At 54.6% G+C, this 15,184-nt stretch overlaps 2 protein-coding genes across 3 annotated transcripts; one reads left to right on the forward strand and one right to left on the reverse strand.

The window, feature by feature from the left end:
* Nucleotides 1-289: 289 nt before the first annotated feature.
* Nucleotides 290-6,276, forward strand: MZT2B (mitotic spindle organizing protein 2B). 2 transcript variants are annotated; one of them, XM_065890456.1, is made up of 4 exons: nucleotides 290-453; nucleotides 555-703; nucleotides 1,568-1,747; nucleotides 6,119-6,276. In XM_065890456.1, exons 1-4 carry the CDS (start codon nucleotides 290-292, stop codon nucleotides 6,274-6,276), a joined length of 651 nt encoding a protein of 216 aa, XP_065746528.1. The 2 variants fall into 2 exon arrangements, with proteins under 2 accessions (XP_065746528.1, XP_065746529.1); XM_065890457.1 differs by lacking the exon at nucleotides 1,568-1,747.
* An 845-nt stretch (nucleotides 6,277-7,121) lies between these two features.
* Nucleotides 7,122-10,869, reverse strand: LOC136133226 (tubulin alpha-3 chain). The gene is made up of 4 exons (XM_065890455.1): nucleotides 10,653-10,869; nucleotides 9,975-10,123; nucleotides 8,999-9,679; nucleotides 7,122-7,433 (listed from the first exon to the last, which is right to left on the reverse strand). The coding sequence occupies exons 1-4, from the start codon at nucleotides 10,771-10,773 to the stop codon at nucleotides 7,137-7,139; spliced, it is 1,248 nt and encodes a 415-aa protein (XP_065746527.1). The 5' UTR covers nucleotides 10,774-10,869; the 3' UTR covers nucleotides 7,122-7,136.
* Nucleotides 10,870-15,184: the final 4,315 nt, after the last annotated feature.

Below are 15,184 nucleotides of genomic sequence, written 5' to 3' on the forward strand. Positions count from 1 at the left end.
CGGAACAGTTACGTTCTGGGCCCGATGGGCATTTATTGAGCGCCCACAGAATGCCCGCGCTGTACTGGGTGCCGCCACCTCGGCTAGCGCGCGGGGAAGCTCCGTCTCCAAGGGCCCGGACTTACACACGCCTGCAGCCGCCCGGGCCCGGGTCTGAGCGCCGGATGGCGTGAGCGCTGCGGGGAGAGGGGCGCGCAGCGGGCCGGTAGGGGGCGCGGCGGGCCGGACCGGGCGGGGCCGGGCGGAGCGGGGACCGGACCCAGCGGCGCACGCCCTCTGCGGTCCGCAGATGGCGGCGCCGGGCGCGGGGCCCGGGCCGGGGCCGCCACCGGGGCTGGAGGCGGCCCTGCAGAAGCTGGCGCTGAGGCGGAAGAAGGTGCTGAGCGCCGAGGAGATGGAGCTGTTCGAGCTGGCGCAGGCGGCGGGCGGCGCCATGGACCCCGACGTGTTCAAGTGAGCGCCCGGCGGAGGCGGGGTCCCGGGGGAGTCGGGGTCCCCGGGGACGGCCGGACCGGGCGAGTAGGGCTCACTGCCGCAGCGTGTGTTCTCGCCAGGATCCTGGTGGACTTGCTGAAGCTAAACGTGGCGCCCCTCGCAGTCTTCCAGATGCTCAAGTCCATGTGCGCCGGGCAGAGGCTGGCAAGCGAGCCCCAGGACCCCGCGGCGGCGCCCCTGCCCACGCCCAGCGTGCCTGAGACCCGAGGTCAGAGCCGGGCCTGGGCGGCGGGGAGGGGGACGGGGGCGGATGGGGAGCAGCGCCTGGCACCGCGCGGGCTTGGCCGTGAGTGCAGGCCTTTCTGTTCCTCTTGTCCCAGGACAGGCTGGGCCCATCCAAGGTCTGGCCCCTTGGGCTCTCGTCCCTAGCTTCGTCCCTAGCTTTGCTGCCACCTTTTGAGGGTGCACTTCCATATCGGGAGGACACAGGGTGGGAGACCCAGGCAGGCTAGACCTCGTCTGGGACTTGTGCGACCCCAGTTCCTCCCCACCTCTGCTCTGAACGTTTTTATCCCGCAAACGTGGGAACAAGGCAGCTTTGGTTCCTGTCCTCATGGCCTGTATAGCCTCTGCGGAAGTCCTCAGGGAGCAGGGCGGGCAGAGGCTTTCCTGCGTGCCCTTGTTGGCACCCCACCCGGCCCAGGTCCTACCCAGGAATCTGGACAGTGAAGCTTCCATCCTTGGGCTGTGAGTGGGCGCAGCCTGGAAGCCATGGCTGGCAGGGTACAGAGGCCCGAGGGGCCTCCTCAGTCTGGAGGGTCATGGCTGGGGGATGAGCAGGTGCTGGTGACCAGGGTGTCATGATGGAGCTCTAATCCGCTTCGGGTGTTAACTTCTGCTTCCCATCCCAGAAACCCTCTGAAATGCAGCAGAACCTCCAGGCTGGCTCCTTAGCCAGAAACATCCTGAGAAGGGGCTGACGTTGGGGCGGAGGGCAGCTGGGCCCTGTGGGTGGGCGTGCCTGGGCCCTGGGCGCCCGTGACCCCGTCCTGAGAGGCCCTGGGCACTGGAGTGCAGGCCTCCTCACTGATGCACGCTGTCTGCTCTCTTTGTGTCTCTCTCTGACCTCCAGCAGCCTCCTTTCTCTCTGCCGAGAACTGTACCCCCCCCGCAAGGCCCTCCTTTTCCTCGGCCCTGCAGCCTGCGGCCTCTCCAGTTCTGCTCCACGGCCCAGCTGCCTCGCACTCGCCTCTTTCTCCGGGGCCCCCCGGTTCCCTCCGGTTCTCTTGCTGCCTGTTCTCTCCTTTTGCAGGTTGCGTTTATTGGTTTATCTCTGGGGGTTGGTACTCTCTCCTGTTTCCGTGGAAACTGCTGTGGCCCCCAGAAAGCCAGAGCAGCTTTGAGCTGCAAGGGCAGGACCCAGTGAGCCATCCCTGCCCCGCAGCTTAGGGACTGACGGCGTGATTTCACAGCTCCGCTCACTAGAGACAAGTGCAGTGCTCACAGGACAGGCCCACACCCCGTCCCCAAAGGCTAACTCTGCTGGTGAGACTTGCGCTCTGTATAGCTGCCCCCAGCCCAAAGGAGGACACCCAAGGGGCGGGGAAGGGACAGCGTGGTGTGCTGTGGAGAGCAAAGCCTGAGGTGTGACAGGCACCTGGGCCTCTTAGATGCCATCACCCACCTGGACTGGTTGCCTGGAGGATCAGACCATGGGTCCCCTCAACTGCCTGGTTTCTGAGCTGGGGGTGCCTTCCAGGCACTGCCAGGCACGATGAGGCTGGTGTGTTAAGAGTGTGAAATCCCATGGGAGCTCTAGCTGCACCCTCCCACGTGCCCCTCACTGCATCACCCACCTTGCTGTTCCAGGAGTGCCTGGAGCTTGGACAGGGGGCCTGAGGAGCGTGGGGACTAAAGGAGAGAGATCTCCTCACTCAGGGGTTTGCCACTCCCTCCCTTGCTCAGTGCCAGGCCTGCTCTCAGTGCTGAGGGCACAGTGGGGCTGCAGGGTGGACACGCTGTCTGTCCAGTGGCTAGACATACCGACAGTGACGGGCGTCCAGTCTCGAAGGACAGCACTGGCCTTGCTGGAGTAGCAGGAGTTAAACAAGCTGGGGGCAGGGCCCTTGCACCAGCTGCAGAGTCCTGTGCGCTGCTGCATCCCCTGGGAGGGGGCTGAGCTAGGGTGTGGGGGGAGGGAGGGAGAGGGTGCAGTCAAGGGTGTGTTGGGGTGCGGGGCTGGGAGCACTGCATAGAGGGATGGGAGGTGGGGAGGAGGCCCCGGGCCAGGGAATGGAGAGGCATGGGGCACTGGGCCCCACAGGGTCGTTTCCCCTTGAGTGCTCAGGCCATAGGTCCTGCTGGGCTGGGTGGCCACCAGCCAGGGTACAAGGGCACTGGGGCCCTGGGGAGATGCCCAGTGGAGGCAGAGGGCAGATAAGGGGCCGTGCCAGGAGTACACTGAGGCCGAGAGGCAGAGGCCACCAATGAGATAGATCTCTGAGGCTGCATGTCAAAGCATCTCTCCACACAGATCTCTGGTCACCTGGTTAATGGCAGGATCTGGGTAGAGAAAATAAGGAGCATTGTCACAGAGTAAGCAATGGGGGACCTTGGTGGTCTAGGCTGGTGGTGGGGGTTTGGGAACGTTGGAGCCAGCTGGCCTTAGGTTTCCCTCAGAATCAGAGTGAGATTGACCCAGACCAAGGGCTGGAGCCCCACTCAAGGGCTTCACTCTCTGGGTTCCTGGCCATCCAGGTGCCCTGTGGGACCTGTCAGGCTCACCATTTCTGTCCTGAGAGCTCACGGGGGTTAGGCTTGTCTTCGTAAGGACGTGGAGTTAGGTTCAGTTGTGTGCTGTTGAAGTTTAGGGAAACCACACATTCTAAAAAGATGTCCCCCACAGAAAGCGTAAGGTGGAGTCTGGTGTGTGGAGCCATGAGGACAGGTACCTGAGCGTTGGCACCAGAAGGAATGGACACCTCACGGATAACTTTTATACTGATTACCCACTAAAACGACATACTGGATGTTTGGGTTAATTGAAACATTTAAGTCAATTTCCTGTTTCTTTTACTTTTTAACATGGCTCTTAAAAAAGCTAAAGACCACGCAGGTGGCTCGCAGCCCATCTCTGGGGGCAGCACAGCTGCAGAGCACTCACATTGAGCTTCTCCCCAACACGGCATCGGGCTGTGTGCCTGGAGGAGTCACAGGCATGTCCATGTGGGGATCACCTCCCCAGAAGTGTGGGCTAAGGGTTAAAGCGCACACGTGCAGTCCGTGTTGTGCATTGTTCTGTCTGTATCTGTCCTGGAAGCACCGATCAAGCCCCTGCTGTGTGCTCTGCACACCCCTGGCCGCCCGCTCATCCTGGCCACCAGACCCCACCAGCTGGCCTTGCAGATAGCAGGGCTGTGGTGTATTCTTTCCCTCTCATTTCTCACCCACCCGCCCCCCCACCCCTCCGCACACAACATGCCTTCAGTGTTGGCTCACAGCCGGTCCCTGACATTTGGCCTCAGCAGCCATCTGGTCTGTGACTCCATAAGGGGGTGCGCCCACCACCCAGGAGAAAGCGCTCTGGGGCTTTCTATAATTCTCGTTCCTGCCCAGCTCTGTGGCAGAGCTCTCAGGGTGGGTGATCAGGGATCCCGGGGGCCACTCCAAAGGTCAATGGCAGAGTGGGTCCTACCTGGTCTGGGTGGTTCCCCAGCTTCAGGTCCCCCACCCTGAGTCACGGGTGGCAATGGGCTGGTGAATTTGGGGCATTTGCTTCATTAGGGGGCATCCAACACTGAGTGGCCACAGCTGGTTTCAGGGGTAGGAGGGTAAACCGGACTGTTTTTAACAGACACCCTTATCTGTCTTTGACCCTTAAGAGGGCCCCACAGGAACCAGGCCTGGGAGCATGTCCCCACCACCCCCACCGCAGCTTGTGGTCAGCCTTGGCTCAGCCCCAGTCCTCACTGCATTCCATCGGACCCTAATAACCCTGTCAGGAGGGAGCTGGAGCAGGCCTGACGAGCTCCCAGATGCCCCTTGCTGGGTCCACTGGGCTCTGCAAACCTTCTTGACCTCCACAGCCGTGTGTAAAATGAGGCCTGAGTGGGTCTCCCCACGAATGCCCAAAGCATGTGATTCCTTTAGGGTTCTAAGAATCACACTGAGCTGGATAAATGGGCTATTTTCATCCTTAAAATAGTTTTCTTTGACACCCTCTATGACTCAAAGTTACATTGGTTTCTTACTTCCAGGGTTTATCGGCCTCATCAGATTTAAAGATGAACATTACTTGCTCTTTTCTAGTTTCCTCTCATCCTTGAGTGTCCAGAGGGGCCCTGGTCATTACACTGAGGGGGAGAGGAAACTCACACATGTGCAAGCCAAAGCAAAGCTGGCTTCAAAGTGAGGCCTGCAGCTGGGACCCGCCCTGCTGCTTGCGGTGGAGCTGTGCCTGAGCTGTGCTTTGGGAGAACCCGGCACCGGGGGCTAAGCCACGGGCTCCATGGACCTGATTTGGCCTGGCTCAGCCTTGGTGGGGAGGGGGAAGCATGGCCTGAGCAGGGCACTGGCACATTGGGAGACCCTGCAGAGTGGTGGGGCCCATGTACTCACAGGGTCAATCAGTGGGGACCAGAAGATTAGCATTTGTACCAGAGATGAGGGGTGATGTTTCTCTTTGCTTCTGTCTCCGGAAGTCACTGGGACAGAGTTGGCCCAGCTTCACCCTACCACATGCTCCTGTCTACTCCACCCGGCACTGAGGAACCCATTACTACTACACTTCTGTCAAATAGAGTACACGTGGGCTCTTGGGGAGAAGCAACGCCAGGAAAACCCAAGCTTTCAGGGTTCCAAGCTGATGCCACTGCAACCCACCCCCCATGCCAGGCAGCACAGACCTCCTGCTCTCTGAAGAAGAATTTTCCCAGAAAGTGTCTTGAGAAGGGCCATCCTATCCCTGCAGGAGTCCTGCGGAGAAGCTAGGTGTGAGGATTAGAGCACGGACTTGAGTCTCAAATGCAGGTCCCTCCCCTTGCCCAAGTGACAGCTGGTGAGCAGAAACAACTTAACAAGCCCCTAGGAAACTGTCATGTCTTCTGTCCAAGAGCCCCCGGTTCCCCACTGCAGGCTGTTGGACTAAACCGGGATGGAGGCTGGGGGTCAGAGCTGCGGGCCGAAGGAGAGCCCAGGTTGAGGCAGGCCCAACGGGGAGGGACTGTGGCCCAGGCACGCTTGTCCCCCGGGGTCCTCTCTGTTGCTGATGCCACAGGCACTGGCCCAGGCATGACTGCAGACCTTCCTGGCTGTCAGCAGAAGACAGGCTAAATCTGGCAGGTTACCAGTGGGGGAGCAGCCAGAGCTGTGCTCTGCACCTGGGCGTGACCGCCCCATGGACAGGGCGCGTCCTCAGCAGGAGCCCAGTCATAGGACCCAGTGAACCTGAGTATTTGTAGAACACTGAGGGGAGAGGGAGGAAAATGTATGAGGAAGAGCTTCCAAGATCCAAATCCAGAAGCCTGACTAACACGCTTCCTGCGTCACCATGTCTGGCGGGGAGGGCAGTTGCTGGGGGTCGACACGCCAAGCTGCCCCTGGCACTGCTCTCGGGACACAGACAATAGGTGTTGCGAGGTGGCCTCTGCCCGGTTGCTAACACCTGTGTTCTGTGTCTGCTCAGGGAGAAACAAAGGCAGCGGTGCCCTTGGCGGAGGCCCGACACTGCCAGAACGCGGTGTCCGGGAAGGATCCAGCCAGAGGATGCCCCGCCAGCCCAGCGCCACCAGGCTGCCCAAGGTGGGCGGGCCCGGGAAGAGCCCCACGCGGAGCAACACCTGAGCAAGAGGATTTGCACGGGCCCACCGCAGGCCGCCAGACTCTCAGACAGGCTGCTCCTCCTGTTGGTAATAAACCTCTGAAAACCTGAGGGTCTGTTCAAGATGTCTTCTGTTACCTTTTGAATATATTAAGGCACAGAGATTTAGAATTAGTTCTGTGTGCTGGTCCTCGTCATGCTTCAGCTGAACCAACCAAGTGACTTCAACCAGTGACCCCACCTCCCAGACCTCATTTTTGAGCCTGTGAGAAAATGTGCATATTACCAGGTCTTCTGCCTTTTCACTGAGGTCCTCCCAGGGCGCTCAGGTGCAGCAGGGGTTTGAGCACAGAAGGGCTGTGACCTAGAGCTTTTAACCCTCTGTGGGTCACGCATGCCACAGAGAATCCAGTAAAACCCTTACCCCCAAAATGTCTTGACCTTCCACATTTGCCCCAGTTTTACAGGTTTACATGGACCTCAGGTTTTCAAACTCCAATTCTAAGCTTTTACACCTGAGTCCACTCGTCCCGTCAATAAAGAAGCCTGAAAAATGGCAAATTCAATTGAAAAACCTAACTCAGTTTTCCTAGAACTATTTGTTTTAAAACCTTGGATTGGAAACACTGACTTTTTGCCCTTGGGTCACGTCACACAAGCAGAGGCTCCTTACAGATGTAGGTCCACCCACCCCAGCAGCGCAGCTCAAGCAGCTGGACAGCCGTCCACATGGCCCAGCAGAGGGGTCCTCCCTTCTCCTGTGGACAGATGAGCGTGTTCCAGGTGAGCACAAGAGACAGAGGTTTAATTCAGAAACTGTAGATAAACATCTGTAACATGACAGTTGGCGGGGTACAGGGGGCCACTAGCCGCTCCCTCCTGTTCAGTACTCTTCCCCTTCCTCGGCCTCCGCTTCCACCGAGTCCACGCCCACCTCTTCGTAATCTTTCTCCAGCGCTGCCAGGTCCTCCCGGGCCTCCGAGAACTCGCCCTCCTCCATGCCCTCCCCCACATACCAGTGCACAAAGGCGCGCTTGGCATACATGAGGTCGAACTTGTGGTCCAGGCGGGCCCAGGCCTCGGCAATGGCTGTGGTGTTGCTCAGCATGCACACGGCCCGCTGCACCTTGGCCAGGTCTCCCCCTGGGACCACCGTGGGGGGCTGGTAGTTGATGCCCACCTGCCAAAGAAGGGGAGAAGGCACTGCGTGAAGCTTCCGTCAATCCAGAAATGGTGGCTGCGTTTGTGGAAACAGAAGGCATGGAGGTGCCCACTGGCGACCCGGGGAGGCTGGGGCCACCCTGTACTCTGGGCCCAGCTGTGTGCCAGGCAAGGTGCCAGGAAAGCAGGGTTCTGGTTTCCAGACAAGGAAAACGGAAAGAGGAGCCCCAGAGCCTGCCACCCTGGCTCACACCCAAGCTGCTGGAGGAGCTGTGTCCCAGCAACTGTGAGGTGATAGGTACCCAGGTGATAGAACTATCTTCCCTCTAAGAAGGGACACTGCTTGGGATTCTTCATATGTTATTTTCTACAGAGGGTTCAACAAGATAGGGATTAATGTCTGTAGCTGAGCCTTTTCCACCCAGGCAGATTCAGAGAACACAACTGTGGCAGAATCACGAGGGCAGGTCACACCCCCTGCTTTCCCAACAAACAGTGTACGCATAGCAGAGTGACAAGCACACTGTCAGAGGTCCCTGACGTTGTGTGACCACTGCCATGGACGTGGCCCACATGAACGCTTAGTAAGAGGGAGGGAACGAGATCCCAGCGCTGGGACCAAGGGAGAGGCAGTCCAAGCTTCAGACCAGGGATCACATGACCAGAGGTTTTGGCAGGAGATACAGGGTCTGTCAAGGGGGCTACAGCACACGTTCTAGGCTGCTGAGCCACAGGGGCTCTGTCACAGATACTCAACCCTGTCTTTGCAGCACGAGAGCTGCCACAGCAATGAGCCAATGAGTGGGGACGGCTGTGCTCACATGAAACCATTAACAAAACCAGGTGATGGGTCGGCCAGCTGTGCTGAGCCCTGGACCAGAGGAAGAAACCCAGACTCCTAGGTAAGAACCCACCGCAGCAGCGAAGGTCTGAGCCAGCGGAGGCCCTAAGAGCAGGGCTCAGGGAAGCACAGTTCCATTCCCAGAGGGAAGGCTGGGAATCAAGTAAGGAGCAAGGTTTCTGTCCTGTGTCCAGTGGATGGTCAGAGCAAGCTGGGTCTAAGGACAACCCAAGACACACTGCATAGGCTCCCCAATCTCCACTTCTCCACGGAAGGATTCATGACAGTGCTGTAAATCAAACGTTCCATACGACACTTAAATTGGATGTAATTTTTACATGCCGATGGAATCAAGTGGAATTCAGAGACAAGTCAGTTTACAGTAGTGCCCCAAGTTCAAATATCCCCATAAATTACCAAAACGCCCAGAAAATTCCTACATTTATATTCTAAGAAAAATTACTATAAGAAAAAACATCTTATTTCTAAATCAATCTATGTTTTCCACCCAAGGACTCCTCCAGATAATTTCTGTAAAGAATACACTCACAGAGCTGTATCACGTGATGACTCAGGAAGGAAGTTCTAGAGACACCAGTGAAGGAATGAGAACTGTCCCCCAACTTACTAATCCATGACCCAGCCTGGCTTCCCTGTATCAGGGTACCCTCCACAAAGGGGCAGCACCCCATCCCAGGATCTGCCACAGGCGGAAGGTAAACACGCGCTACCGCCCAGCCTACCTTGAACCCAGTTGGGCACCAGTCCACAAACTGGATGGTGCGCTTGGTCTTGATGGTGGCGATGGCCGCATTGACGTCTTTGGGGACCACGTCCCCCCTATACAGCATGCAGCAGGCCATGTACTTGCCGTGACGAGGGTCACACTTGACCATCTGGTTGGCCGGCTCGAAGCAGGCGTTGGTGATCTCGGCCACGGACAGCTGCTCATGGTAGGCCTTCTCGGCCGAGATGACTGGGGCGTACGTGGCCAGGGGGAAGTGGATGCGGGGGTAGGGCACCAGGTTGGTCTGGAACTCCGTCAGGTCCACGTTGAGGGCACCGTCAAAGCGCAGGGAGGCCGTGATGGAGGACACGATCTGCCCGATCAGACGGTTAAGGTTGGTGTACGTGGGCCGCTCGATGTCCAGGTTGCGCCGGCAGATGTCATAGATGGCCTCGTTGTCCACCATGAAGGCACAGTCCGAGTGCTCCAGGGTCGTGTGCGTGGTCAGGATGGAGTTGTAGGGCTCCACCACAGCTGTAGACACCTGGGGGGCCGGGTAGATGGCAAACTCCAGCTTGGACTTCTTGCCGTAGTCCACCGAGAGCCGCTCCATGAGCAGAGACGCAAAGCCCGAGCCGGTGCCGCCCCCGAAGCTGTGGAAGATGAGGAAGCCCTGCAGGCCCGTGCACAGGTCCGCCTGCGGGAGAGCAGAGGCCGTGAGGCCACGCCCGCATGAGCCGTGCCACCACCCCCACGGGCCCCCACAGGCCCCGGTCACGGCACACTCTTCCTCTGCAGGTTCACTATACGGGTTCAACCCATCCACAGGGAACACGCATCATGCTTAGCAGTTACAGACGTGGACGCACTGCGGCCACACCGGAAAGGAAGACCCTGCACTCATGGTTCTGCTGGGTTTTGCCAAAGTGATGTCCCGGGGAGATCCCGGGCCTCCCCTCCTGTCCCGGAGGCCTTCCCAGGGCCCTTCTCACCAGTTTGCGGATCCGGTCCAGGACCAGATCGACGATCTCCTTGCCGATGGTGTAATGGCCTCTGGCGTAGTTATTGGCCGCGTCCTCCTTCCCGGTGATCAGCTGCTCCGGGTGGAAGAGCTGCCTGTAGGTCCCCGTGCGCACTTCATCTGCAGAGAGGACAGCATGCCCGAGACTCTAAGGACGGTCGCTGACTCACCGGGATGGCCAGGTCCGGGGAAACCTTCAATTCTACAGGCACGTGCTGCGCCTCGCAGGCCAGCAGCGTCAGCATCTCACAGAAAAGGTCTCCGTGTGATACACATGCCTCATCTGCTGTTTATGGCTCCGGGAAGGTCCAGTCAACCCGAGGAACAAATGCCAGTATGGCCAGTTCCCAAAGGCGAGGGAATGCTCACACCGCACAGGCGGTTCTGCGCGTGCATGTTTTGTTCACACCCACAGCTACACCCGGGGTGTTGCTGAAATGGCCCTGACATACTAGACATCAGCGTGACTTTTGCCGGGCGCCCTCTGTGGCCTGGGTCTCACGGGCTCTAAGGTGACATTCTGTTCTCTCCTGGGTGGCCGCCACTGAAAGGTGCTCTCTCCTGGCAGCTCCCCTTGGAAACTACCTCAGGCTTCTGATCTGGAGGAACCCAGCAAAGGTTCTGTGCTTCCCCTTCTAAGGTTACCTACCGACCACGGTGGGCTCCAGGTCCACGAACACGGCTCTGGGCACATGCTTGCCAGCCCCGGTCTCACTGAAGAACGTGTTGAACGAGTCATCCCCACCGCCGATGGTTTTGTCGCTTGGCATCTGGCCATCGGGCTGAATTCCATGTTCAAGGCAGTAGAGCTCCCAGCAGGCATTGCCGATCTGGACCCCCGCCTGCCCCACGTGGATAGAGATGCATTCGCGCTGGGAACGAGAATATACACGTGAGGCCCCCTCAGCTTCAAGGCAGTTGTCACTATGTGGCACACAAATGAGACCCAACGTCTTAAACTAATATCTCTAAAATCTTTTGGTTTCTTAACGTCTTATCAGACATTATTGTCCCATGAGTTTCCAATGGTCATTTTATGTCTGAGCATGGATGGAGACACACTTGAACTGTGAATAGGAATACAGCCATTATAAACATCTTCCCAGCGAGACTTCCCTGGTGGCACAGCAGTTAAGACTCCACACTCCCAATGCAGGGGGCCCGGGTTTGATCCCTGGCCAGGGAACTAGAACCCACATGCATGCCACAACTAAGAGTTCGCATACCACACCTAAGGAGCCCGCCTGCCACAACTAAGGAGCCGGCGAGCCGCCACTAAGGAGTTCCCAAAGGCCGCAACTAAGACCCAGCACAACCAAATAAATAAACAAGTAAATAAAACATCTTCCCAGCAATCAATAAAAAAAGGTTAAAAATTTTTACAAGGCCTTCCCTGGTGGCACAGTGGTTAAGAATCCGCCTGCCAATGCAGGGGACACGGGTTCAAGCCCTGGTCTGGGAAGATCCCACATGCCGCGGAGCAACTAAGTCCATGCGCCACAACTACTGAGCCTGTGCTCTAGAGCCCGCGAGCCAGAACTACTGAGCCCATGTGCCACAACTACTGAAGCCCGTGCACCTAGAGCCCGTGCTCCGCAACAAGAGAGGCCACTGCAATGAGAAGCCCACACACCGCAACGAAGAGCAGCCCCCGCTCACCGCAACTAGAGAAAAGCCTGCATGCAGCAACATAGACACAATGCAGCCAAAAATAAAATAAATAAATTTTTAAAAATTTATACAAATAAGCAGTCAAGCCATTTTATTTCCACCTAAGGCTGTATTTACCAACCTGATATTAGCAATGGCTTAGAAAAAAAACATCAAGTAACACTTTTCAGTCATTAGACAATAGGCAGCAGAAGACAGCAAGTGATTCCTTAGAGCAGGGAAACAAGGCAAGCCCTACAGATGCCCCAGAAGGCTGCTGGGGACTGTCCAGGCTGCAGCTGAGAGAGGAGAAACCCAGGGATCTCCCTGAGGTGAGCAGAGAGAATCCTGTGTTGAGAGAGGTCAAGGCAGCTAGAAAGCCTGGTGCTGGCTTTCTATTTGGAGGAGAGACAGCTGCATGGAGAGAGCTCAGGAAGATCAGCAGGGGGGCCCCAAGTCCCCACTGTGGGCTGCTCAGCACAGGTGGGGAGGGACCCCTGAGCTCAAACCTGCCATGGCAGAAAGACATCCTAACTCACAGAGCACTGGGTGGAGTCCTCAGTAGTGGGGCCAAGTGAGGCCAACCCTAAAGGCTGGTCTGAACCCACTTAAGAAAGCTGAAAAGCAAGCCTGAAAAGGATCAAATTGTTCCCAGGTATACTAATAGCAACCTCGCAAAAGCCTAGAAACAGTTGAAAGAACAGCCAAAAAAATCTAACATCCAATAATGTAAAATTCATGTCTGGTATCCAATCTAAACTTACCATATACACCAGAAAATTAAAAAATAAAACCTAGAAAAGTCAAACAATATTACCATATGAAGAGAAAAAGCAATCAATAAAAACAGACCCAGAGATGACAGATGATAGAATTAGTAAACAAGGACATTAAAATAACTATCATATATCTACATGCTCAGGAAAGTACAGGAAAAAATGAGCATGATAAGGAGAGACATGTTTGATATAAAAAAGACCTAACTCAAATTGCTAATGATAAAAAAAGACAATGTCTGAAATGAAAAACACACTAGATGAGATTAACAACAGATTATAAATAGTTTGTAGTAACTATAAATGAAAAGTGTACTTTAAAAATTGTGTAAAAGGGCTTTCCCTGGTGGCACAGTGGTTAAGAATCCACCTGCCAATGCAGGGGACATGGGTTCAAGCCCTGGTCTGGGAAGATCCCACATGCCGCGGAACAACTAAGCCCGGTGCACTACAACCACTGAGCCTGCGCTCTAGAGCCCGCGAGCCACAACTACTGAGTCCATGTGCCTAGAGCCCATGCTCCGCAACAAGAGAAGCCATGACAATGAGAAGCCCGCGCACCTCAACGAAGAGTAGCCCCGGCTCACCCCAATGACAGAAAGCCTGTGCACAGCAAGGAAGACCCAACACAGCCATAAATAAATCAATAAATTTATTTTTTAAAAATTGTATAAAAACTAAAAAACTCCCCAGCAGATTATATACTAAGACCATTTGAGAATGATGAAAAAGTTCTGGAAATAGTGCTGATGGTTATACAGCATGTAAATGTACTTAATGCTACTGAATTATACACTTAAAAATGGTTAAAATGGTAACTTTTGTCATGTGTAGTTTACCACACACAAAAAAGGAGATACTCAGCAATAAAAATGAACTGTGTTGCAACAACATGGGTGAATCTCAAAATAATTATAGTGAGTGAAAGAATCCAAACAACAACAAATTAACTCAATGATCCCATTCATATAAAATCCTAGAAAATACAGAAATGTGGATTAGTGGGGGAGGGAAAGGGGGTGAGGCAGAAGGGAGGATTTACAAATGGGTACCAGGTAATTTTGGGGGGTGATGGATATGTTCATTATCTTGATTGAGGTGATGATTTCATGGATAATCAAGATGTTAATAAATATTAAACCTTGTCAAATTATACACTTTCAGTGAATACTTTGTCAATTATACCTCAACAGAACTAAAATAAAAGGCAAAATGAAGACGTTTTCAGGCATTCAAAAGCTGAGAGAATTAATCATTAGCTGAGAGTAGTAGTCACCACTACAAAAAAAAATGGTAAAGGAATTTCTCCAGGAAGAAGGAAAATCATACTAGATGGAAAATTGTAACTGCAAAATTGGACTGAAGAATGACAAAACTGCTAAATATGTGGGCAAATATAAAAGACTTTATACCATATTTAAAAAATATAATTGAGCCCAGCACTTACTTCTGGATGACCACTTCTGCAAATTGGTGCACACAGACCTTTTACCTGATCTGATGACCAAATTAATGGAAAATGATGCATGATCTAGAGAATGATATAGGGAATTTTTACATTGCAAATAAACAAAGATATTCTTACTGGAAAAACGAAAGTCTCATGAGACTCTTGGTGACTAACACTGTATTTTATCTGCACACTGAAACAACACACTAATCAAAGAGAAGGAGAAAAATTACTAGAGATTTGATCTCCTTTATAGCTTCTAATAATAAAATACACTGTATGATTAATGAACCTGTCCGTTGTAATGGGAAGAATATGTAGCAAGTAACTGTGTCACTCATTTGTAATTTTTTTTTTCTTTTTGTGGTACGCGGGCCTCTTACTGTCGTGGCCTCTCCCGTTGCGGAGCACAGGCTCCGGATGCACAGGCTCAGCGGCCATGGCTCACGGGGCCCAGACGCTCCGCGGCACGTGGGATCTTCCCGGACTGGGGCACAAACCCGTGTCCCCTGCATCGGCAGGCAGACTCTCAACCACTGCGCCACCAGGGAAGCCCTCATTTGGGATTTTTATCTTTAATAAATTCAGCCATGTGTAGTGTGATAAGATTAACTCTTTACACGTTTAAGGTAATGCTATAAAGTTAAAAACTGAAAAAAAAATTGAATGATAAAGCAAAAATAAAGATTTATTATTGTGGGGTTTACAACTCATATAGAAGTAACATACAACAAACAATAGCATAGGACTTCCCTGGTGGCGCAGTGGTTGAGAGTCCGCCAGCCGATGCAGGGGACACGGGTTTGTGCCCCAGTCCAGGAAGATCCCACATGCCGCGGAGCGGCTGGGCCCATGGGCCACGGCCGCTAAGCCTGTGCGTCCGGAGCCTGTGGCCGCTGAGCCTGCGCGTCCGGAGCCTGTGCTCCACAACAGGAGAGGCCACAACAGTGAGAGGCCCGCATACCGCAAAAAAAAAAAAAAAGAATCCGCCTGCCAATGCAGGGGACACGGGTTCAAGCCCTGGTCCAGGAGGATCCCACACGCCGCAGAGCAACTAAGCCCGTGCGCCACAACTACTGAGCCTGCGCTCTAGAGCCCGCAAGCCACAACTACTGAGCCCGCATGCCACAACTACTGAAGCCCATGCCCCTAGAGCCCGAGCCCCGAAACAAGAGAAGCTACTGCAATGAGAAGCCCATGCACCACAACAAAGAGAAGCCCCCACTCGTCACAACTAGAGAGCCTGCGCGCAGAAACGAAGACCCAACACAGCCAAAAATACATAAATAAGTTTATTTTTAAAAA

This window comes from Phocoena phocoena, chromosome 13 (assembly GCF_963924675.1).
Source record: "Phocoena phocoena chromosome 13, mPhoPho1.1, whole genome shotgun sequence".
Taxonomy (NCBI): Eukaryota; Metazoa; Chordata; class Mammalia; order Artiodactyla; family Phocoenidae; genus Phocoena; species Phocoena phocoena.

Bases quoted from the DNA above. Each gene is read 5' to 3' on its own strand.
- MZT2B (XM_065890456.1), top strand. From the start codon at position 290: ATGGCGGCGCCGGGCGCGGGGCCCGGGCCGGGGCCGCCACCGGGGCTG. The intron at 704-1,567 runs GTCAGAGCCGGG...TCTGACCTCCAG, and splicing joins CAGCGTGCCTGAGACCCGAG to CAGCCTCCTTTCTCTCTGCC. The intron at 1,748-6,118 runs GTTGCGTTTATT...GTGTCTGCTCAG, and splicing joins CCTGTTCTCTCCTTTTGCAG to GGAGAAACAAAGGCAGCGGT.
- LOC136133226 (XM_065890455.1), bottom strand. From the start codon at position 10,773: ATGCCAAGCGACAAAACCATCGGCGGTGGGGATGACTCGTTCAACACG. The intron at 9,680-9,974 runs GTGAGAAGGGCC...GCTCTCCCGCAG, and splicing joins TGGACCGGATCCGCAAACTG to GCGGACCTGTGCACGGGCCT. The intron at 7,434-8,998 runs GTAGGCTGGGCG...CTTCTTTGGCAG, and splicing joins GGTGCCCAACTGGGTTCAAG to GTGGGCATCAACTACCAGCC.